A 26,145-nucleotide genomic window follows, 5' to 3' on the forward strand; every position below is an offset into this window, starting at 1 on the left:
GATAAATTACTAACGGGTTATTTAGTCACTGAGGGAGAGAATGGAAGAGCTAATGAATGTTACGGAGTGGTAGAAATGGCATACTAAGTTATAAAGCCTCAAAATGAAGAATGGACTGTAAAATGATACAAAGGTAATTTCCTTTGACCTGCTTTTATATTGCTACTCCAGTATGAAGTGATACAACAGGAAGAGTTCCTATTTAAGTTAGTTAGCTAGCTACTCCGAGGAAATTATCCTTTTTGTAAAATGGTAATAAAAGAATCCTCTTGAACCACAACCTTTTGATTACAAGTTCAGTAATTTCTGGAGTCCTAATGTACAGTGCTTTATACATTAACTATTTGCCATGCACGTTGATAATAGTACTGTATTATATGCTTGAAATTTGATAATAAAGTAGATCTCAAGTTTTAAGCTCACAAAGAAAATAAAAATATGTGATGTACAGCTCAATTGTAATCAATGGCTACACATATCAAAATATAACATTGTACACATTAAATATATGTAATTTTTGTCAGTAATATCTTAATAAAAGCCACAAAAATATCCCAGAAAGATTGCTATTATAAAAGTAATGTCTTTGGGCCAGAGCAGTAGCACAATAGGTAGGGTCAACCCATATGGTCCTCCAAGGCTGCCAGAAGTGCAAAACTAGGAGTAAACCTTGGGTGCTATTGGACGTGACCTAAAAACCATAAAGAAAGTAATGTAATTTCCACTTCCTTCTTTTTTCTTCTTGTCTCATGAATGACACCTCAGCAATACTTATAAATCAAAAGATTATCCACTTAGATTTTTCTACTGTATTTTGTTTATCTGAAAATATGTAGGTACTTAATCTATACCATAAAACATTATTTTCTGATTTTATGAAAAAAATATAATTTGACAACTCAACAGTTAATGTTGGATTTGTAGGGGGGTAAAAGAGAAAACCAGGAAGTACATTGATGTAAGTTCTCTTGCTGTCAGTTTTCCTTTTATACATTTTTTTTCTTTCCAGGAATAGTCTCTAACCCTACATCCACAAGGCATGAAATGAAATTTGGTGGCATTACTTTTCAAGTGGCTATTGGAGATATAACCAAAGAAACTGCAGATGTTATTGTAAATTCTACAACAAGGACATTTAATGTGAAAACAGGTGCTTATTTAATCATTATACTTGATTGTATGTCTTAAACAGACTAATGAATGGGAGAGGAGATTGTGGCTAATCTAATCCTGAGAAGACAGTAATGGAGAAAATATATGGACTTTAGATTCAGAAAGTCTTAGGTTTACATTACAATTATACCATTTAACATTGTGTAACCTTGAATAAATCCCATAACCTCTCTAACCCTTAGTTTCACTGCCTGCCAAATGCCTGATTTACAGAGGAGCATTAAATAGGGTATAACTAATATCAAGGTAGTATAGCCTATATTTTTAATTATTAGTGTCTATTCTCATGCCCTGTACACTTCTGAACTATCAAACTCACAGTTATAATAATTTAACCACACATAATACACACTTAAATTATATTTCTCTTTTTAAAGCACTCATTGGCACTCATATCTCATCTCCTATACATGTCTATATTCTATCCCAATCCAAAAATGAAATACATTTATTTTTTTCTTAAAATGTTTGACCATTCTTATTGATGGCAACACATTTGAACATAATCTCCTCTTACATCGACTAATTTATAATTGTATATATATATATATATATATATATATATATACTCATGCCAATTTATCTTAATATTGCAAAATATTGATTTCAAAAGGTAAGGTAAATATAAATAAAAGTTTAAATATTTTTCCAAATTGTAAAATATTTTGGAACTTTTTCTGCACAAATGATTCTATAGGTATTAATTTTAGTTCATTGGTCAATCAGATGTGACTGGACTGGTGTAGATGATCTGATATTAGAGGTAATTTCCTTCATTGCTAAGTCAGTTGAAAAGTGTGGACATAGTTGACTAAAATATTTAGTAAAAATTCCAAGTTTAAAGAATACAAACACAAATATATATAGGTATATATACCTATATATATTTGGTTTGGGGGCCAAACCCATTGACGCTCAAGAGTTACTCCTGGCTCTGTGCTCAGAAATCGCTCCTGGCTTGGGGGACCATATGAGATGCTGGGGGATTAAACCGGGGTCTGTCCTAGGTTAGTGTATGTAAGGCAAACACCCTACTGCTTGTGCCACCGCTCTGGCCCCATCACAAAAATATTTAAAAGTGAGTGGTATATATTATATAAGTAATTTATTTTAGGCTATACTTTTTGTATTTTCACATTTTGATAACATATCTCTAACACAAAAATAAAATGAACTGAAAAATAAGAGATTTGGGCCATTGGTGGTGGAATATTGCACTGGTAAAGGGGGGTGTTCTTTACATGACTGAAATCATACAACTACAATCATATTTGTAATCACAGTGTTTAAATAAAGATAAAAATAATTTAAAAAAAGAAGTTATTCTTTTTTTTTTTTTTTGTTTTTTGGCCACACCCGTTTGATGCTCAGGGGTTACTCCTGGTTAAGCGCTCAGAACTTGCCCCTGGCTTGGGGGGAACCATATGGGACGCCGGGGGATCAAACCGGGTCCGCAGTCCTTCCTTATTTAAAAATAAATTTATGGGGCCAGAGTGATAGCATAATGCTACATATGACTGACCCAAGCTTAATCCCCAGCATCCAAAATGATACCCCAAGCCCAACAGGAGTAATTTCTAAGTACAGAACCAGGAGTAACCCCTAAGTGCAACTAGGTATAGCCCCCACAAACAAACAAACAAACAAACAAACAAAATAAACAAAAATCTCTAAGAAATAAAATAGATTGATGAGGCTTTATAATCTGGATGGGAATTTTATGCTAAACATTTTTCATACATAATATCCTTTGAATATTCAAATAAACCTATAAGAGAAGTACTTGTCTAGACATTATGAAATAGATAAGAAACTAGTCACATATTAACTAATATGTGGTAGATTAAACTAACTGAATATGAAGTCCATTTGCTTTCAGTCATTTAACTGGTTTGTCATTAAACATGAACGAAGTACTAAAGCAATGTCCTTGATGAGACCATTAACAGGACTGAAGCGAGTCACCTCTCTGCTCAGTTGTGAAAAACAAAACAAAACCAATAAAACAAAAACACTTAAGCAAAGTGCTTAATTTTACTGAGCTTTAAGATCAGAAATAAACTTTTTATTCTATATTATCTATTTATAGCTTAGGATGCAAAGATTTCAGGGAATTACAAATCATTTTTTTTTTTTTAATTTTTTGGGCCACACCCAGTGATGCTCAGGGGTTAGTTACTCCTGGCTACGAGCTTAGAAATCGCTTCTGACTTGGGGGACCATATGGGATGCCGAGGGATTAAACCGCTGTCTGTCCTGGGTCAGCGCACGCAAGGCAAATGCCCTACTGCTGCTCCATTGCTCCGGGCCCGGGGAAACAAGATGTTAAAGCTAAAGTCTTGGAGATTTTCAGTTATTGGGTAGTACCAACATGTGATTAGTCAGATTGCATTGTCTCTCAGTCATTCAAGAAAGATTACTATAGAAATATTGAGTTTTGGAGGAGGGTTGTCAATAGCTTGTCTACACAAGGGTAAATTGAACAAATATCTAATGAACAAAAGCTATTACCATTCACTGAATTTTTTTTTGTTTTCTTTGGTTTTTGGGTAACATCTGGCAGTGTTCAGGGTTTACCCCTAGCTCTAGGCTCAGAAATCGCTCCTTGCAAGCTTGGGGGAACACATGGGATGCTGGGATTCAAACCACTGTCCTTCTGCATGCAAGGCAAATGCCTTACCTCCATACTATCTCTCCAGCCCCCATTCACTGAATTTTTAACCTATGCCTTTAATCATGAATATGTATTAATATATATTTCTTCAGGGGTATCAAAAGCAATTTTAGAAGCTGCTGGACCGGCTGTGGAATATGAATGTGCTGCTCTAGGTATGATTACATGTAACTATTGCTTACAAAAATTAGAAAGTGTCTCTCTTGAAAATTAGAATGCTGAGTATATTTCTAGGAGAGAACTGGGAAGCAGTAAGGAGTAGGTTTCAGAAGATCATTTCAACAGGAAGAACAGACATAGGTGGTGTCACTTGGTGGTTGTAAGGAGGGATCCTTTACAACCATCACATCTCTTCTTTCCTTAGTATTAAAAAAGCCCAAATCTGGGCTCTTTTTTTTTTTTTTAAAGAGCTAAGTCCTATTTATCCATGTTCTACATACACCCAATAATCTTAGGCATGCGTTTGTGTCTCTAAGAGCTTTAATTCTCTTACCTATAATGTTTTGCTAATGTGTATCATAAAATGCTGTGAGGATCAGAAGAAACAATGAATTTTGTGTACATTTTTTAAATTATTGTTGGGTCAGAAATTAAATGCAGGTGTCATACACACAAATTTAGTGCTCTACAAATTGTAAAGAAAACGAGCCTGTCAGGGACCCCAAAAGTGATACCAGCTGGACAGGGGAAGCTGGATTTTAGGAATCTTTGACAGGTTTCCTGATGTCAACTATTTTCATTTTTCAATAACCAACGTGTTATATCTTGTAAATAATACTTTGTTTTCTTCCTTCTTTCCCTAGCTACCCAGACTCACAGAGATTATATAATTACGCAAGGAGGATATTTACAGTGTAAGAAGATAATCCATGTTCTTGGGAGAAATGATGTCTGGGAAACAGTCTCCAGTGTTTTAGAAGAGTGTGAACAGAGCAAGTACACATCTGTTTGTCTACCAGTCATCGGAGCAGGTTTGCATACTTTCTCATCACTCATAAATTCAAATAATTCAGATTTATTTAGACTTAGTCCCAGTCAAACTCAGTACTAAATCTAGGCAACACCCATGATATAAAACAGCAGGCAACCTCTCCTATCTGGAGCTTAGAGCTTAGGACCTATGCTTGTTTCATTAATATATTATCATACATAATAATATATAATACATAAATATATTATATATAAAATATATTTTTTATGTACTGCAAGAATCTGGCTTTGTGCTCAGAGATCACTTATCATAGTGCTTGGGCGGGGGATATATATGGTGATTGGGTATAGAATTTAGGTTAGCTGCCTGAAAAAAAAAATACCTTACCCACTGTGCTACCTTTTTAATCTTGATTTTATTTTTTGTTTATTTTCTGGCTCTAAATATCTGCTTTTTTTTTTTGATTTTTGAAGATACTTTAATAAGTTGTTTATGGAAATCACATGTAAAATAAAAAACAATGTATAAGAATAAAAGGATTGGGCCCAGAGATAGCACAGCGGCGTTTGCCTTGCAAGCAGCAGATCCAGGACCAAAGGTGGTTGGTTCGAATCCCGGTGTCCCATATGGTCCTCCGTGCCTGCCAGGAGCTATTTCTGAGCAGACAGCCAGGAGTAACTCCTGAGCATCGCCAAGTATGGCCCAAAAACCAAAAAAAAAAAAAAAAAAAAGAATAAAAGGATTAAAATGACATGCTAAGCAATGGAACATGGAAAATTGGATTGATATTCTTATAATCTCATAAAACTTTAGAATTCAAATTAATGAAATCCAAGACAAAGTAGGATTTCTAAGATAATTACAGAGCAACAGCATATTAAACTGGGATATGATTCAAATGGTAGAGCACATTGGAACATAGGGTGCCTGAAAGTATTATTAGCTGCATAATAAATCACCTTTCCTTAATAAATATATGGATATACATCAATGAATAGACATTTAGCAAACAACTTCAAAATTTAATTTTTGATAGGACTTCAGAAAAAATATAAATAAACTGTGCTGGAGACTTTTATATACCCATCTCACAACTAGGGTAAATAAAACATAAAAGATTGTATCAAAGGACTATTTAAGCTATTTTTTTTTTAAAGACTCACATTCAGTAGGCTCATTATCTTTGATTAAAATGAGAAAATTAAAGAAATTAACAGACCTGTCCAGGAAAGACAGTATTGGCCAGGAAAGACAGTACAGTAGGAAAGGTGCCTTCCTTGCATGTGACAGACCTTGGTTAGATCACTGGCACCGCATATATGTGGTTCTTTAACTATTTCCAGGAGTGGCGATGCTGGGAGTGTACTGCCCACAATGTTCTATTTATAATTTTATATTCTTCTGAGGTATATAAATATGAAATGTACTTTTAGAAACTTTATTTTTGGTTTGTGGAGCACACCTGGTGACACTCAGAGTTTACTCCAGGCTGTGCACTCAGAAATCGCTCCTGGCTTGGGGGACCATATGGAATGCCAGGGATTGAACCAAGGCCCATCCTGGGTCAGCCATGTGCAAGGCAAACAACCTACTGCTGCGCTGCTGCTCTGGTCCTACTTTTGGAATCTTTGAGGGTTTTCCTGATATCAACTATTTTCATTTCTCAATAACCAATGTGTTATATCCTCTAAATAATACACTGTGTACTTCGTTTTCTACCTTCAATAAAATCTATACCTTCCTCTAATTATTAGTTTTCCAATTTTGCATGTAAGAATTTGAGGTATTAGAGGCTGGAGAGATAGCATGGAGGTAGGGTGTTTGCCTTGCATGCAGAAGGACGGTGGTTCAGATCCCATATGGTCCCCCGAGCCTGCCAGGAGTGATTTCTGAGCACAGAGCCAGGAGTAACCCTACCGGGTGTGACCCAAAAGCCAAAAAAAAAAAAAGAATTTAAGGTATTAGAAAGCAGGCCAAGGACTGCAGAGATAGAAGGTAGAGCACTTACTTTGCACATGACTAACCTCTGTTTGATTGTGGCAACACATATGTTCTCCTGAGCACACCCAGAGTGATTCTTGAGCACAGAAGTAGGAATAAGCCCTGAGCACTACCAGCTATGACCCCAAAACAAAAGCAAAGAATTAGAACAAAAGACTATAGAACTAGTAGACAACACAATATAGTTCAAACCAGGAAGCTGGCCTAAGATTTTTTTTCTCAATATATTTTTGACTATACTTCTCTTAATAACTATCTTAGTTTCTTAGAACAGTAATTACTAAGAATGGTTAGTATTATCACTTATCACTATTATATATTGACTACTACTATCACCCCAGTTCTCTAAGTAAAGTGAAGTTTAAAGATGTTATATATATGTGCCCTCAAAATATGTTGAAGTTCAACCTCCAATCCCTCAGAATGTGACTGTTTTTGGAAGGAAGAACTCTAAGGAGTAATCAAGTTAAAAAGGTCATTAGGCTTGTCCTTAACCTAATATGAGAATGTGCTTTGTTAGGAGATTTAGAATCTGCAAGACATAGAGGGAAGACCAGGCAATTATACGGGAAGATGGTCATCTATAAGTCTGAGAGGAGTTATTAGATTAGTTTCTGAATTATTAATTATTTGTATATTACATATTATACTAATATAGTATATAATTAATTATATTGCTGTAATATAATTAATTATCATATGCTGGGGGATATATATGATCGTCGGGTACAGAATTCAGGTAGCTGCCTGAAAAAAACACCTTACCCACTGTACTACCTTTCTAATCTTGTTATATTATTTTATTTTATATATATATATAAGGCTTATGATGAAGCCTTTCTTTGTGGTTCTAGGAGTTCTGTTCCTTCCGTGTCGTTTTAATCCATCTTCTGTAGTTGGTGGTCATGGTCATTGCACTGTTCCTAGGATGGAGCCAGGGATAGAGTCTTTTGTTGTTTCCAGAATACCCGTTCAGTTGCAATTGTCTCAGTCAGATCTCTGGCATTAAAGATATTGTTTGTTGTACAGATAGTAGACTAAAATGTCGACTAGAGCTTTGTTGTTGGTCCCAGGATGCGTACTGTCCAGTCATGGTTGTAACGACCAGTCATCTGTAGATAGCGATCTTAGCTTTACACAGATCAAGGGGTGGCAAGTCTTCTGATTTTGTCTTATCGTTGTCTGGTGAGGTAGTACAACCTGCTCTTAGATCAAGTTGTTCCCATTTCCTCGTTCTCAGGATATCATTTTAGAACTGGCACATGTTGGTGTTAGAGCAGTATTAAGGGTGCCCTGGAAGGGATTTAGTTCCTGGAGCTGTTGTGGAGAACTGTGTCGTTGCTATGTCTGGGATCCGGGAGTCAAGGCTGGAAGGTAGGTGTCTAATTCCCTGGGGTCTAATTTGGGTCTACATGACATGTGATCAAGGTGGGAGATGCCCCTGTAAGTCACAAGTCTTAAGCAATTGTCACACTTTGCTATGACAATTCAGCAAGCTAATACAAGAAGGAACCACATGGCTTGCTCAAAATCATACAATTTATCTGTGGAAATCTAGGAAATGAACCAAGATATTCAATATTCAAATCACATGTCATTTTCTCTGCACTGCAGTGATAATTGCTCAGTTAGTCAAGATAAGAGAGAGGAGCATTTGGCCATTTTGGGGGGCTGAATAGTATTAATGATGTTGACTGTGATCAAACTTGACTGTGTAGTCTTATTCATATATATAGTATATAATATGTATTATTATATACTATATAATTATATATATTATAGAGTCTTAATTTATTATTATTTCAGAGTGACTATGTTTGATGATATTCTATGAAATTATTTTTGTTCACTTTGGACACTAACATCCATGGTTAGCTCTCACAGCTTGCAGGTTGCTTTCTTCATTGTCAGCACCAAATCTTTAATATTTATGTTTTATTTTGGGCCATGTCTAGTACAGTTGGGTGCTGATGCTGGGGGTAGGGGTGGAGTTGCTGCTGAGAAGCATAGAGGACAATCTTGTACCAGGATCAAACTCACACCTACTGCATCCAAGCATTCTCACTCTCTCCCTAGCTCACTTGCTAACTCTTGCCAGAGAACTGACACCAGATAAAATTTCCTTTTGTCACATTAAAATATTTTTCAGGAAATGCTGGAAAAAATCCTGTCTTGGTTGCTGATGACATCATCAGTTCAGTTGCAGAATTTGCATCGGAATATCCTACCTCATCATTACAATATGTCAAAATTATTGTCATTGTACCAGAGCTACTAAAAATATTCTGTGACAATATGAAACAAAGAGAAAACTCCATGTCATTTGACTTTCAACCCTCGGTCTCCAAGGTTGCATGTAAGATGATAAGTAATAAAATTAAAATAGTTGATGTTATTCCTCTTACAGTAGCAAGTAATAGAAATTCCAAATATATTGGTGTAAGCAATACATTGATTAATGTGAGTATAAATCCAATATTTCCTGGCTTTAATATGCAGTTTAATCCAAGTATTATGTAGATATTATATATACACTATGGTTTTCTTTATATGTCTCTCTCTCCTGACAGTCCCCTTCCTTTCTTGTTTGTGGTGCTGGAAATAGAACATAATGCACTAAACTACACACCCACCTTTAATCTATTATTATTTTCCCTGCTGTGTTATCCTTATCCTCAGGCTTTGCATAATGAAATCTTACCACTACCAGCCATTGGTCCATATATTTGTATATTCAGGTCTAAAAGGAAAGAAAGTAATCCAGTAGAGTTTCTCACTATAAGAAATATAATGCCTGGGAACAACAGTGATCTTGAAAGGCCTACGATTCATTCTGAAAAGATCACCAATTTTAGTTGATCTGATAAATTAAGTCATTATTGAGATAGGGAACCAAAATTATTCTACCTGGCCTAAAAAAAACATATGCTGCCTAATTGATCTTGTGGGTCCACTATCTAAAATAGGGGAAAGTTTGTTTTCCAAAAGAAATTTAGGATGCTCTTACCAGATGTAGAGTAAAAGGATGTTATTCAGTAAAAAATAATACATACTTCTGGGGATGTGCTGCGTCCCTAAGCAAGACCTTAGTGGGGTCCATAAATCCTCACTGGGAGAAGCGGATACACGATGTGGATGAATATGAAATATGAAATAATGATACCACACGCAGTATGTGTGGGGAAAACACATTTCTGGCAAGAGTGGGACTAATTTAATCTTCAGGCAAGGGAGTATATAAAGAGAAAAAGAGGCAGTCATAACATGAAAGGAATACAATGTACATTGTTTGATTTTAGAACACATACACATAGCTTTAGATGGTTTGTGACCTTAGAATAGAATAGGTTTCAGTTAGGAATTAGAGGATAAAAGGAAGACTAAATTCTTACATATCAAAGCAGTTCCTGGCCCTAGGTGTCATTACTGATGTAAATTAAGGGATAGCAGGAATCCTGGTTTACTCCTGATAACAAATATTCTTAACCTGAGGGAAATAGTATTCTAGCTAGGGGCTCAGACCCACTTCCTATGATCTGGTAATAGAAAGAAATAACACTAAAGAAAGGGGTACATAATTATACCTAGTAAAATAGCCTAATTCTACACTGACCAAACCTGTTTGTAAGCAGGTATTTAAAGTGACAGGGAAAGTCCCTGAGGCAGAAATCATTCTGCTGTTGTGCTCAAAGGCAGGGAGAGAAGATCATTGTCTTGAAGATGCTATGTTTTGACTTGGCCTTGGAAGTAAAAAGGCTGACAGAAAGAGAGATAGCTGGCTGGACTTTGAGTTGCAAATATACTAAGCCAGCAGGAAACTTCTAGCAGTTTTCTTTGGTACTGAAATTCCTTTAATGACTGCAGGATAGCTAAGGCCGAATTTCTGTAGTATAGCAGAAACTAATTAAAGCGAAAATGTTAAGTCACTACCATGTAAGAAGTATGACAGAAATATCGCCAGTGATCCACGCAAGGATCAATGATTGAATTCTCCAATGGGCCTTCTAGCAGATATTTCTTTCTTTTTTTTTTTTTTTTTTTGAGTTTTTTTGGGCCACACCCATTTGACGCTCAGGGGTTACTCCTGGCTATGCGCTCAGAAGTCGCTCCTGGCTTGGGGGACCATATGGGACGCCGGGGAATCGAACCGCGGTCCGTCCTAGGCTAGCGCAGCAAGGCAGGCACCTTACCTCTAGCGCCACCGCCCGGCCCCTGGCAGATATTTCTTGGGAGGAAAATTAGGCACTGCACCAGGAAAGCCAAAAGCCACATCTGGTGCATGCTTCTTTAATAAATGGAGACATACCTTTGCGGGTAGTGACAACATACCAATTTTAGTATCTAGAAAATTTTCCCCCATCCCTAGTATCTAGAACTTTATAAATTAAATTTAGTCTTCATAGAGGAACATTTTGATTAAGAGTAGTGAAATAGAAATGTGGTTCATCTGTAGAGCATTTGTCTTGATTCTGAATAGAAGAAATAGAAAAATATGGTGATTTTAATTTATTTAATTAAATTCATATTTCAGGAAATCACGCCAAGTCAGGGATCATTTCCTTTGATGCTTGGTAGACCATGTGGTTTTAGGAATAAAACCTGGACCTTCTACATGAAAAACATGGACTTAAGTCCTTTGAGCTATGTCCCTGCTCCCTATCTTTTAAACAGATGTATAGAAAGTTCAGAACAATACTTGTAACATGATAAATACTCAATACAATGTGTCTATCATTATAATTTCTAAGTAGTACTGGATCAGTAGTACCAAAGATTTTCCTGGAACTTCTGAATATCTGAGAACTCAGCAGCAGCTGTGAGTCTTAGCCTCTTTTTATCTCATTCTTCAAGTCTCATTTCTCCAGCAATAAAGTTTGGTAGTACAGTTGGCTGTGACTTAAAGGAATGATTTAATTATACTTTTCCTCATGAAATCCTTTTTCTCTTGGTTTTGCTTCTCTCTTTTTAAAATACAAATACCTCTGACATGTAGGAAAGATCAAGCTTAACTGAGTTTTCAAGATAACCCAGTAAATAAAGAACTTGGATTTTCCTAAAGAAATTTAAAATATTTATTTAATTAAAGAACAGCCTGTAATTTATTATTATTGTTAGTTGAGTTAGAGTCACATAATATTTTAAATTTATTCTCACCACTAGTGTAAACTCCCATCACTATTGCTTCCATACTCCAACCAGTCTCTTCTACTCCCTTTTTTGACACTGAGGCATTTGATTATTTCAGCTTAGATCTCATGTTTTCAGTGTTGTTTAGTCTATGTTTTAGGATGTATAGGTATAACACTATCCCACACACCAAATATAACCAAAACGCAGACTCCTATAGCCACATTATTTCCCTTTCTCATCTTCCCTCCCATCTTTTTTTTCTTCTCTGTTCTCATTCCTAGGCTCTGGGGTCCAAGGTGATCTAGGAATTTCCCCTTTACTACATTTCCTATTTTAATTATTTTATATATTATGGATAAGCAAGATCATTCTATGTTTGACTTTTTTTTCTCTAGCTTACTTCATTCAACATGCTACTTTTCAGTTCCAACCTGGTTATAGCAAATTACAATTATCTAACCTTTCCTTGAAGTTTCAAATTATGTATAATTCAGTCATCTGTCATTGGATGCCTAAAATGATTCCATATCTTAGCTATTGTACTCATTTCAAAAATAAGTGATGATGTGCATATGTCCTTTTGAATGTATGTTTTAAGTCCAGAGGTTCCTGAGATAGATAAATGAAATTGGAATTTCTAGGTCAAATGGCAACTCAATCCTAACTTTGTTCAAGACATTTGGATATACACTTTAATAAGAAAAAAAAAATGAAATGTGTAATTCTCTCTTTTTTTCCTTTTTAGCACTTTGGGACTTTACAAAAAAATTGCCCCCTCCCACAAATAATCCTTTGTATTTTGAAAAGGAAACACAATTACCAAGTTTTCAAGCATGTGATGAAAATGTAAAAGATGTTGTAAATGACTTCTCCTGTATACAAAATCTGACTAACAATGGACAATATTCATATAGTAGTGAAGCTGAGTGCAACTATTTTGATGAAAAGAAAGGTGAGGAACTAACTAGGGAGAAGAGTAACTTAACTATTAAGGAAATGCTTAAAAGGAAGAATTTAAATGTTTCCATATCTTTGGACCCCCAAAAATATTTTCTTAATATTCTTGGAACTATCAAATAAAAACAGAAAGATATAAATACAATTAAGAAGATAATAAAGACAGCTAGATTAGTCAAAGAACAGGAGTATGGGGCAGATACTATCAGGAATTTGTAGAGTGGTAATACTGTATAGGGACAGCAATGTTTTTTATTGTTTTGGAAAAATAACCAATCTGCAGCTGGAAAATGCAAAAAAATTTGGAAACAATATAATAGATATTAGAATTAATAATCAGACCTACACAGTGAATTTGCTCACAAACACTGCCATAAATGCAAAGGGAGACACTTTGCTTATTGAGTGTATCACAAAAGATAAAGGTAAGTCAAAGTTTCATGCCTTTTTTCCATTATTTTAAATCAGCATTGACTTTAACACTGTTTTGTACATACTCCAAACTTGTATTCAAGTAGATAAATTCATGTAGCTCTTATGAAACACATCACAAAACTTGGTCTGTGTTGTTGGATCTGCTATGACTGGTGAAGTACATAAGCACAAACATACACATACCAACATGAGAATGACCAACATAATGTAATAGAAGCTAGAGCTAACATTTATTCTCATCCCTGTATTTTACCAGTTTCTCAGAGTCAGTTTTCTGGGAAAGATATAGCTGATTCTCTCAGGGAAGAAAATCCATGAGGTTCCATGGAAAGAGATCTCAGGTTTTCTAGAACTAAACCTAACCACAACCATAACCCTTACTCTAACCTAACCAAACAATAAACCTAACACTAAAATAAATAAATAACACAAAATCTTAAGTTCCAGCCCTCAGAGATCCAATATATCTGTGGGCTGCTTACAATAAGTAATTAGGTTGTCTTAGATGTAGATTGCCTTGAAGAATATGTTTTCCTATATATAATAAATTTCTCAAACATATTAATTAGGATTTTGTAAAGAAAAGCCACATAATATTCAGCTTTGCAAGAAATATAGGAAGTGGATTGTGTAGATAAGTCTATCAGCATTTGAGGGAGTTCTCAAATGTCTATTTTTCAGTTATGATCCCTTTACACTGGAGCAATATGAATCAACAGAACTTCTGCATGGAAGTCTTACCTTGTCATCATCAAGAGTACCAAGATGTGGCAAACCAGTTTAATCAGAGCTGCTCAAAATTCACCATAATAGAGGTAAAGCTGCTGCTGAGTGATTTCTTTTTTACTGGGGGCAGGATGAACTACTCCCAAGTGATACTCAGGAAGTTGTGGTGGTTGAGAGGGGTTGTAGGAGTTGAATAGAAGATCACCAGCTATTCTTTTTTAACAGAGCAATAATTTGATTGGTGAGCCTGGGGTTGCTGTACTGCTCTATTAAAATCCATTGTTTCTAATAAAATATTGTTTAATAGAAATCTATTTATATTAAATAAACTATTAAAATTTATTGTTTATAGAAGATTTTTGTGGAGTCAAGGATTTTAATATTCTAAATATAGTATCATACCAAAAAACAGGAGAACTTGGAAGTCTTCTTTCCATATCTGGATGCCCCTTTGATATCTTTTTCTTACCTAACAGTTATAGCAAGTACTTTCTGTACTATATTGAATATAGAAGTGGTGAGAGTGGACAACCTTACCTTGTGCCTTATCTTAGAAGGAAGGCTTTTGGATTTCCCCCCATTGAATATGAAATTTGTCGTGGACTTGTGGTAAATGGTTTTGACTATACTGAAGAAATTTCTTCAATTCACATTTTGTTGAGAGGTTTTATTTTCATCATGAATGGGTGTTGGATCTTATTAAATAATCTCTCTGCATTTATAGATGTAATCATATAATATTTCTTTGATTGGGATAGTGTATTATGTTTATTGGCTTATGTGTATTAAACCATTATTGCTTTCCTGGAATGAATTCTTCTTGGTCATAGTGTATGATCGTTTTGATGCATTGTTGAAATCTATATGCTAGAATTTTTTTGAGGATCTTTGCATCTGTGTTCACAAAGGATATAAGTCTGTAATTCTCTTTCTTGTGGTATCTCTGTATGGATTTTGGTGTCAGAATGATGTTAGTTTCATAGAAACTATTTGGGAGTGTTTCTGCAATGTCCTGAAAGACCCTGAAAAATGATTTGTAATAGTTCTTCTTTAGAGGTTTCAAAGAAATTGCTAGAGTATCCATCGAAGCATTAACTTTTGTTTTGTGGTATACCTTGGATTTCCATTTGATTTATTTGAAGCTGATAGATCTGTTTAGTTATTTTAGTTTGCCTTAGAAAATATTGTAGTCCAAGAATTTTATTATTTATTCTAGGTTCTTTAATTTCATAAACCTTAAGATTCTCAAAGTAATATTATGAGCCTTTTACTTTCTGTTGTGTCTTTTGTGATGTGCAATTTCCATTTTTGAATCAGTATATTAGGATTCCTTTTAAGTCTTGTTAATGGTTTATTGCTTTTATTTATATATTTAAAGAACTAGTTATTTTTTATTTTTATTTTTTATTTTTTTGGGTCACACCTGGCGGTGCTCAGGGGTTACTCCTGGCTGTCTGCTTAGAAATAGCTCCTGGCAGGCACGAGGGACCATATGGGACACCGGGATTCGAACCAACAATCTTAGGTTCTGGATCAGCTGCTTGCAAGGCAAACACGACTGTGCTATCTCTCTGGGCCCAAGAACTAGCTTTTGGTTTCATTGATCTTTTGGATCATTTTTTAACTCCGAGTTTATCAATTCTGCTTCAAGTTTTATTATTTCTTTCCTCCAGAGTACTTTCTGTTCCTTTTGTTGGTCATTTCCAGTCTTACATTTTTGTAGTTATTTATGTGAGTCTGTCCTTCCTTCCTTCCTTCCTTCCTTCCTTCCTTCCTTCCTTCCTTCCTTCCTTCCTTCCTTCCTTCCTTCCTTCCTTCCTTCCTTCCTTCCTTCCTTCCTGATGCATGCATAATTGTGAACTTTCTCTTAATGAGATTTTAAAAATTATGTTAGCTCATATCTTCGTTCTGATTTGTTTCAGGCAAACTTTTGAGGTCATCTTTGACATTCTCTTTGACACATTGGTTTTTCAATAATGACATATTTTAAGGTGTCTGAGTTTTTCTTCCTTTCTGTTTGTGATTAACTTTTATTTTTAGTGCATCATCTTCTGAGGGGATCATTGGTATGATTTCTTACTTTAAAACTTTTTGGAGATGTTTTTGTGTCCCAGCATGCAGTCTAGCCTGCATGTTTTACGTGGATTAGGAAAAATATGTGTTTGGCTTTGAAGGGGGGATGAAAAACCTATTTATGTCTACTAAGTCCCTCACTTTCATTTCTCCCTTCAAAGAAAGTGTTTCCTTACTGAACTTCAGTTTAGCTCATCAGTTGAGAGGGGTTGATGAATTGTGCTGCTATGAATGGTCTTCAAATCTATAGGAATTTGTTTTAAGTATTTCCCTGGTATCTCAATATATGCATATATGTTTAGAAATATGATCTTCTCATGGTGCACATGTTCTAAAATAATTAAGAAATGACCTTTGCTATCTCATAATCTTTTGGAAGTCTGTCATCTTATGTTGCATGGCCATAACAGCATTTTTGAGGAGGTATCTTGAAGTATTGTCTTCCAACAATTAACTTTGAGTTTGTTTTCTCTGACTTCAATGTTATTTTGGTAGGCAGCAGAATGGTTCAATTTTTTAATCCACCCTCCCACTCTGTCCCTTTTATGTGCATTTAGACCATTAACATTGAGTGAGATTATTGTCATTGACTCTTGTGACATCTTCTGTAGAAGCTTGGTATACTTGTGGCACTCATTTAGTCTTAAAGTGACCTCTTTAGCTCTTTTCTTAATGGTGGTTTGAGTCTCTGTAGTTCTGGGGCTGTTTTTAATCTATGGAGTTGTGTTCTTCAAATATGAATGAGAATATGTCTGTAAAGTTTATGTGGCAAGGCATTTGTTTCTTTGAGATTTTGGGCTGTTGCTTTTTCATAAGTGTTGTCTTCCTTGTTCTCCATAACCACAATGATTCTTTGGTTGTTTCTCTTGAATTCTTGCCAAAGTTCATTTATTGGATCTGTTCATTTATTTGACTTTTAACCTCATATTCAGTTGTTGTTTGGAGGTTTTTTTTTTTTTTTTTTGGTTTTTGGGTCACACCCAGCAGTGCTCAGGGGTTACTCCTGGCTCCAGGCTCAGAAATCGCTCCTAGCAGGCACAGGGGACCATACGGGATGCCGGGATTTGTATCAATGACCTTCTGCATGAAAGGCAAACGCCTTACCTCCATGCTATCTCTCTGGCCCCTGTTTGGAGTTTTTTTGGTATCTCTTCTGCTAGCTCACTTATTCTGTTCTCAGCTGCTGTTACTCTGCTGAGAGGTCTTCCAGTGAATTTTTTATTTTGCCTATCAAGTTTCTCAGTTCTGCCATTGCTGTTTGTATTTTCACAATTTGTTCTCATATTCTCTTGTGCTTTGTTGGCCATGTGTGCATTGTTTCTTTGAGCTTGTTGAACATCCTCAACATTTCTATTCTGAAATTCTTTTCAGGGAGATTATATAGAGAGTTAATACTGAGTATGTCTTCAGCCACTACTTCTGTTAGGGTTTTGTGAATTGTTACTTTTATAGTATGAAGGTGAGTCTCTCTGACAAAAAGAGTCTTCCTGTTGCTAGGAAAGTCTCTGGAAGCAGCTTTAGGGGAATGTGAGATTAATTCATGGCTGGGCTATGGATGCCTGCTAACAAGGCCACACTTTTGGGATTTGATATTACCTGTAAGGTTCTACTGCAAGTCACATATGTTTAGGCAGATTGAATTCCATTACCATTGATTTGTGTGCTGCTTCCTCAAGCTACCTCTCAGGAAGCCACTTAGAGAATGATATTTTACCGTTTACCTCAATGATTTTAATAATGATAACTCAAAATCAATATCTAAATCTCTGGTTAAAACTCCATAATGTGATCCCAGTGACCTAATGTATTGTTATTAAGATTTTGTGATTAAATTAGTCATTTCCAGGGGCTGAAGTGATAGCACAGAGAGTAGGGTGGTTGCCTTGCATACAGTTGACCAGGTTTAATCCTGTATGGTCATCCAAACCTTCCAGAAGTAATACCTGAGGCAGAGCCAGGTGTAACCAGTGAGTACCACTAGATATGGATCCAAAATTTTAAGAACATATATTATAAATTAATCATCTCCAGAATATATTTCTCCTTCTTTCCTCATTTTTTATATGCTTTCACTCTGAGTAAAGGTAATTTTTGTTTGTTTTTGGGTCACATCCAGCAGTGCTCAGGGTTCACTCAGAGGTAACTCTTGTGTGCACAATACAGGATGCTGGGGAGAGAACCCATGGTAGTTGCATGCAATGTATGTACCCTACTGCTTGTACTATCACTCTGGGTCAATAAAGCTAAATTTTTTAGTACTCTCCCTTTTTTCTTTTCTTTTCTTTTTCTTTTTTCTTTTTTCTTTTTTTTTTTTTTTTTTTTTGGTCTTTGGGCCACACCCGGCTTTGCTCAGGGGTTACTCCTGGCTATCTGTTCAGAAATAGCTCCTGGCAGGCACGGGGGACCATATGGGACACCGGGATTCGAACCAACCACCTTTGGTCCTGGATGGGCTGTTTGCAAGGCAAACGCCGCTGTGCTATCTCTCCGGGCCCACCCTTTTTTCATAATAACAAATTTTTCAGTAAATTTTGCAATTTGTTGCATTTTACTTGCAAAGCAGCCTATGTTTTCCATGAAACTAAAAGGACTTATCAATTTTAAATGCTAAAGTATACTAGAAATAAGATCTTCAGATAAGACACTAGTTGAAAAAAAGTGGAAAAGAAGAAAAATAACCCAGTTCTATTGCTAATTCAGTGACAGACAAACATGATCCTATGTAGTAAATTAGCAGTAAACCACAGATTTGTACTTTAGTTTCCTAAGCTAGGGTCATAATGTTTACGAATCTAAAGTGAATCATTTAATAAAGAGACACAATTATTCATAGCACTGAAACCATCTCCTCAGAAACTTCCCATGTTAGTCAAGAATGGAAAATAGTATCAAAATTAGACATATGATAAAGTTAATATAAAATTTGGGGGGGCCGGAGAAATAGAATAAAGGTATGGCACTTGCCTTGCATGCAGAAGGACAGTGGTTTAGATTCCAGCATCCCATATGGTCCCCCGAGCCGGCCAAGAGCGATTTCTGAGTATAGAGCCAGGAGTAACCCCTAAGCATTGCCAGGTGTGACCCCAAAAACAAAAACAAAAAAATTTATACCATTGGACTCTATGGAATATTTTTAGTATCACACTTAGCAGTCCTTTAGGTTTTATCCTAGAGCACATGGCTATGAGGTTCTGACCACAGAACTCCTGGTAGTGCTTGGAACTATATATGCTACAAGGGATTTAACCCAGGTTGACAACATGCAAGACCATTGTTTTACCTGTTGTATTATATCTGCACTTTACAACTGGTTCTTTAAAAAACCTTCGATGTAAATGATTTGACATATCTAATAATATAAGTTCTCAAAGCAATGTGATTCAAGTATGTGGCTCTTTGATGCTGTATTCTTAAACATCTAATAAATTTTGTTCAAATACCAACGACAGTCCTCTGTACTGGGTTACTGTCATATTTTTCTGAGCTGCCAAATCAGATTAATCAGATTGAGCAAGATTGTCTGCTTGACCAGTAGTATCTGCAGTATGACCCAGAAATTTACCTTGTGTTGTTACCTCTAACTAGAGAAATTGCTTCAGTGGACTTTTCAAATTAAGTCTTCAGTAATCTGCCAGTGTATGACATGAAAGAAGAAGTAGATTGTATTGAAGGAGCTTTTACATGAAAACATTATTATGAAATGTGGTTTATCTGCCATATTCCTTGACATTAGGCTTGTTACCCAGGTTTTTAATATACACAAACTTCGAACTAGGTTCAGCATTCTGCTACATTCCCTACGTTTCTTTTTGTGCTGAAGCATTTAACAGTAAGTTACGTTCATCAGGAAACCCAAATATTCTAATGCATATTTTCTAGCATAAAAACACCCTCAAGGACCACTTATACTAGCAGCCTGGGGGTATGGGAGGGGGATATGAGATGCATGCTGAAAACAGCGGTGGAGGAAGGTCAACTTTGGTGGTGGGAATTCCCCTGATTTAATGTCAACATGTACCTAACATACTACTGTGAAAGATTTGTAATCCACTTTGGTCAAAATAAAAATTATTATTATAATAAAAAAAAACTGTCAAAATGAACAGTGATATCATCTCATGATGATAAATTAACAAATTTATATCAAGAATAAAAAGTCCACTCTATTCCATAATTCAAAAGAGCATTCTTAAAATTCACCATCTCCACTCAAATATCATTTCTAAATATAATTTTATCATTATTTCCTCTTGTCTCTTATGATTTACAATAGTCTACTTTACCCCAAAATTTATTTCTATGACATTAAATTAAAACTATTTGAAGTAGTTTTAGCCATTGAATCATAGAATGCCCCACATTTTGGTTCTGCCTTACTTAGGTTTTTGTTTTGTTTTGTTTTACACTAAGCACATTTTCTAGTTCATTCTAGATTTATCTAATTCATCTTGGGTCCTGAAAGTTATAATTTAGGAGATTCCATCATAACTCATAAGGCCAATTTCTAGAGTCTGGCAAAAAATATGGTATTTTTTCTCTGCAAGGAGATCCCGTATTCTGGAATTAATGCCTCACTTCCAACTAACCCAGAGTGGAATTATTTTTTATAAATTTAATTCTTTCATGCCATTTAATAAAAAATTTGTAAAACATAGTAAAGTAAGCTAGTATCCCAGAAAGCCTGAAGAGAGGTAAAGTCACATGGTTAATTATAGGAATTAAAGTGACGACGCAGGGCCAGAGAGATAGTACAGTGGGTGAGGTGCTTAAGTTTTGAGAGGCTTCAATCCCTGGAATCTCAGATGGTCTTGCAAGTGCCGCCAGGAGTAATTTCTGAAGGGTATTCTAGGAGTGACTCCTGAGTATCACCAGATATGCTCACAAAGCAATAAATAAGTACAATGACAAAGCAGAAGTTGTAGTGACAAGTGGACTAAGTTCTTATCATGAGAACTTAACATAAAACCACAGTTTTCTTTCATGTGGTGTATGTCAAAATTAATTAGTATTTTCATAGGATCTACTTTGTGAAAAATTTGATGTAAAAACATTTCTAAATACAGAAAACTACCTCCTGAGATTAAATTTGCTCTTAATATAACCTCTATTTATGAACATTTTTTATTGTGTTTCATCTGTTGTATCTTTCAAAGTTCTCTCTGTAGTATTAAAGTGTTCTTCCTGATTTATTTGCAGATTAAGAGGATCCAGAATCTAGACCTTTGGAATACCTACCAGATTAGGAAAGAAATAATGGATGCCAAGAATGGTAACATAATCAATGAAAAGCAACTCTTCCATGGGACAGATGTTAATTCGGTGCCTTATATCAACAGAAATGGCTTTAATCGCAGTTATGCTGGAAAGAATGGTAAGAAAGTGGGTCATCTATCTTATCCAAATGAGATGTGAACCACAAGAACTCATTGGTTATGGTTTGTCTTAAAGGGGACTCATTTGAAGTGGAGAAATTATTTAAAAATATTACACAAGGAGGAGTGGTGGCGCAAGAGGTAAGGCTTCTGCCTTGCAAGCACTAGCCTAGGATGGACTGCGTTTTGATTTCCTGGCGTCTGGTATGGTCCCCCCCCAAGCCAGCAGCGATTTCTGAACACATAGCCAGAAGTAACCCCCAAGCGTCACCGAGTGTGGCCAAAAACCAAAATAAAATAAAATAAAATAATATAAAATAAAATAAAATAAAAATATTACACAAGGCACACATTTTGAGGACTGGAGCAATTGCACAGCAGTAGACTTTTGCCTTGCATGCGGCTGACCCAGGACAGATGCAGGTTCGATTCCCAGCATCCTATATGGTCCCCTGAGCCTACTGGGAGCAATTTCTAAGTTCAGAGCCTGGAGTAACATCTGAGAGCCACTGGGCATGATTGAAAAACAAACAAACAAACAAATGAGAAAAATATAGACAGTTTATGAAGCTTTACAGAGAGATACAATCAGAGCGTATGGGAAAATAAACTGTCTAGGAAAAATGTCCTCATAACACAATCTGAAACCAACCAAATATCTCAAGAAAATTACATTAGTTTATATCATCAATGGATATTATCTTTGTATTGCCATTTACATGATGTAAATCTTCCAAATCCATGTGACTGGATTGTTTATATTTCCTCATTTCCTCTCATATTTCTTGAGGAAGTACAAAAAATATTGGGCAGGAGTGATAGCATGAATAGGGTAATTTTCCTTGCATGCAGGTGACTTGGCTTCTATCCCTGTCATCCCATTTGGTTGCCTGAACCTTCTAGGAGTAAGCCAGGACTGAGCGCTATCAACTATGGCCCAAAATAAACACAGACGTGAAAAAAATGAAAAGAAAAGACATAGGATGATTTATCTTATATGTGGAGTGTAAATAGTGCAAGCAAGCAAGTCATGACAAAAATAACTAATTTAGTGAAAAAATAGGGCTGTTACCAGAGTGAGGCAGGGAAGTGGTTGAAAATCAGTCTCAACTTAATCCTGAGGTTGGAACTTGAACTTTAGTGCTAAGTGTGTTGATGCTTATAAATACAGAATCATGTATAAGTATATAACTCAAAAGTTCCCTTGATATTGTAAACCAATGACAAATTAGTAAAATTTTAATTTAAAAAAGAATTAAGAAGGGTTTAACGTGATTTTAAGATCATATAACATATTGATGAATATTTTGAAATACAGACTAAATTGTAATTCTTAAAATATTTTTCTTGTTTTCTCCTGATAGGTAGTTCATATGGAAAAGGAACATACTTTGCTGTTAATGCCAGCTATTCTGCCCAGTTCTCTACACCAGACGCCAAAGGAAATATGTATATGTATTATGCGCGTGTTCTCACTGGAAGTTACACAGCTGGAAATTATGCCGATTTAATTGCACCTCCTCCAAAGAATTATCAGAATCCAACTGACCTGTATGATACTGTCACAGACAATATGCAAAATCCCAAATTATTTGTTGTTTTTTATGACTACCACGCTTACCCAGAGTACCTCATTACTTTTAAAGATAATTTTCGAAGAAATTATTCATCTCCATATATCTAGCTGTAAATTGAGTGTTTGTTTTTCACCAGATTTCATCTAAAATCAAAGAATCCTTACACTAAAAATTAGCTTGCTATTCAAAATTGATGTCAACCAATTTGTAAGCAATAAGTTTGAACATTTAAATCAGATAACTTAGTTACCATTTTGTGTCCAAAACTCTTATCATACATTTTATGAAAAAAACAGTAGGTTTGTATTTTCAATAAAGAGAGAGTAACAGTACAGTAGAATCCCTCTACTCCAGTTTCCAAGATCCTTGATGAATGCAAGAAACCGGGCATATAAGCACTAAATCCTATATATGCTATTATGCTATGATGCCTTGTTTTTAGTTACACACAACTATGTTAATTAATGGATAAATTTATAGAATTCCAACAATAATAGATTAAAGTATTATAGTAACTGAAATAAAGGTTCTATGACTGTTCCTGTTCAAAATATTATCATAAACGTACAATTTCTGACTTCTATTGACATGTGACTGAACCATGGAAAAAGAAACTATGAATAAAGGGGTATGGCTCTAACCTTAAAGTCAGAAGGCAAAGCTGTGCTATTTCAGCTGCCCATGAGTTCACAGCAGGTATCCCCATCTCAGGAGGCAGATTTCTGTGGGCATGGTACTAGTGTGTGGTTATAGCCGCTGTTATTTTGGAGATAAAGATGGTGTCATATTAATTTTTTATATCTTTTTTTTTTTTTTTGGTTTTTGGGCCACACCGGGCAGTGCTCAGGGGTTACTCCTGGCTGTCTGCTCAGAAATAGCTCCTGGCAGGCACGGGGGACCATATGGGACACCAGGATTAGAACCAACCACCTTTGGTCCTGGATCGGCTGCTTGCAAGGCAAATGCCACTGTGCTATCTCTCTGGGCCCCATTTTTTATATCTTTACTAAGGTTTGTATCTTGTTTGTATAGATTCTCAGGAATGTTTAATAAAACAAAGTAAATTAAAAAGCCTAATCAGATTCCTAATCCAAATCATCTCTTTAAAGTCCTTGATTTAATATAATTTTATCGCAATTTAAATTGATTCCATGTCAGGGAACAAAAGACAATGAAATGTGGAGCAACTCTAGTTAAGACTCTGGTTTGCAGTGCAGTTGCATCCTGATTTGTCTAGGGCTCACAGAGTAGTTGAATATCTGTTGAGGGCACAGTTAGCAATACTGACTCCAATGATCTTTGTAAATCTTGAAACAAAATCTGCCTTATATAACTTTTTTTCTCTTAGTTTTTCTTTTAGTTTGGCTGCTCTATTGTTAATTAAAGGGTGTCATGCATGTCACTTTATCCCCTTTCAACACCCATTTCTTGTCCAAAGTGATAAACTTTAGTTATCATTATCATAGTGGATCTTTCTCTACTCTAATTGCATTCACCACTTTGTAATAAGCTTCCTATCATGGACTGGTCCTCCTTTCCCTTATCATTATTGTCTTTGAATATGCTTGCCATACTGCCTTTAATTTTCCTTATATAACAGAAATAAATGATATTATTCTATGTGTATTTCTTTTCCTCTGACTCATCAAAAAGAAAAAGATAGAGAAAGACAGAGAGAAAAGCAAAATGACTGCCCCTGAGACAGCCATGAGGGATGGTTAATGGGAGAGGAACAGAGGACATTGGCAGTGGGAAAAGCACACTGATGAAGAAGGGTGATGTACATTCTATAATTGAAACTAAAGTAGAAACAATTTTGTAACCACAGTGCTAAAATAAAGAATGTATTAAGAAAAATACATTTGGGGCTGGGCGGTGGCGCTGGAGGTAAGGTGCCTGCCTTGCCTGCGCTGCCTAGGACGGACCGCGGTTCGATCCCCCGGCGTCCCATATGGTCCCCCAAGAAGCCAGGAGCAACTTCTGAGCGCATAGCCAGGAGTAACCCCTGAGCGTCACAGGGTGTGGCCCAAAAACCAAAAAAAAAAAAATTATTAAAAAAAAAAAAAGAAAAATACATTTGGCTGCTGTCTACTCTATTTTCACTAAAAATACCTCTAATGTGAGTAAATGAACTTTGAAGTTAAAAATAGCATTTTTTCCTTTTTGTAAATTTTACTTAAAGAAAATGCATCACATAGTTGACATAGTTCACCATAATACATTTGTATCCTGATAAGTGAAAGCAAGATTATTAAAAGAAAAAGGAAGAAAAGGAAGTTTTAAAATTAAAAATAAAATTAAAAAAGTACATTAGAAAGCACATTTGTAAAAAGTATTGGGGCTGAAGAGATAGCACAGTGACATTTGCCTTGCAAGCAGCCGAACCAGGACCTAAGGTGATTGGTTCGAATCCCAGTGTCCATGGATCTCAACAATGCTTTTGAGATTACCTGGCCCCTGACCCCAGCCATTCTTTAGTCCTTTCTTCTTAAATTTAAAGAAAAATGCAGAAATATGTGATAAAACAAAGTAATTCATATCCAAAGGTTTGTGCAAAAGGGGAGCTCTTGGTCGGCAGGTGGTTGGAGTTGGGAAATGTTCTGATTTCTGAGAAGTTAAGAATTGAGGTTACTAAAGGTTAATAGAGAGAAATAATAGATCAGGGGTGAAAGAGTGAAGGGCTAGAAAAGGATTTGTAAAGTGGTAAGTGGGGGATGAGGTGGGGAGAGTAAGAGTTATATAACAATATACAACATAGACATTATATATATTACAGATGGATATTAGACAGGCATTAAGGTGGCCAACACATAAACTCATGCACACACATAGACAGACACTGAAGATCTATCTATGGAATGCAGTTGAAAATCTGACCTAGGTGAAATGGGTCAGAATGCTTAAAAAACATGAAGATGGCAAGTCAGATGGAAAGGTTTTTCCATGTTCAAGGCAAATCATCATTGGTGAGGGTAAACTTTACTGAATAAAGGCTTCCTGGGTTAGATTGTGTTTAAAGCATTTTTAAAACAATCATAATTTTCAAGTCTAGAAAACTAAACAATATGGTAATGAGCACTGTAAGAGGAGTCTACA

General features: G+C 35.7%; 2 protein-coding genes across 2 annotated transcripts in view; both read left to right on the forward strand.

Moving 5' to 3' along the window:
* The window catches only part of PARP15 (poly(ADP-ribose) polymerase family member 15), a 36,756-nt gene extending 13,581 nt beyond the window's left edge, over positions 1 to 23,175 (forward strand). Inside the window, exons 6-13 of the mRNA XM_049785539.1 lie at positions 1,010 to 1,150; positions 3,940 to 4,002; positions 4,651 to 4,818; positions 8,929 to 9,135; positions 12,655 to 12,861; positions 13,983 to 14,116; positions 21,297 to 21,471; positions 22,837 to 23,175. Of these exons, the coding sequence (XP_049641496.1) occupies positions 1,010 to 1,150; positions 3,940 to 4,002; positions 4,651 to 4,818; positions 8,929 to 9,135; positions 12,655 to 12,861; positions 13,983 to 14,116; positions 21,297 to 21,471; positions 22,837 to 23,156 (1,415 nt within the window). The 3' untranslated portion in view covers positions 23,157 to 23,175. The remainder of the gene's footprint in view (positions 1 to 1,009; positions 1,151 to 3,939; positions 4,003 to 4,650; positions 4,819 to 8,928; positions 9,136 to 12,654; positions 12,862 to 13,982; positions 14,117 to 21,296; positions 21,472 to 22,836) is intronic.
* FAM162A (family with sequence similarity 162 member A) overlaps positions 1 to 26,145 on the forward strand; it is a 497,431-nt gene that overhangs the window by 198,404 nt on the left and 272,882 nt on the right. The gene's annotated exons all lie outside the window — the stretch shown is intronic.

This window comes from Suncus etruscus, chromosome 13 (assembly GCF_024139225.1).
Source record: "Suncus etruscus isolate mSunEtr1 chromosome 13, mSunEtr1.pri.cur, whole genome shotgun sequence".
In the NCBI taxonomy this organism is placed as follows: Eukaryota; Metazoa; Chordata; class Mammalia; order Eulipotyphla; family Soricidae; genus Suncus; species Suncus etruscus.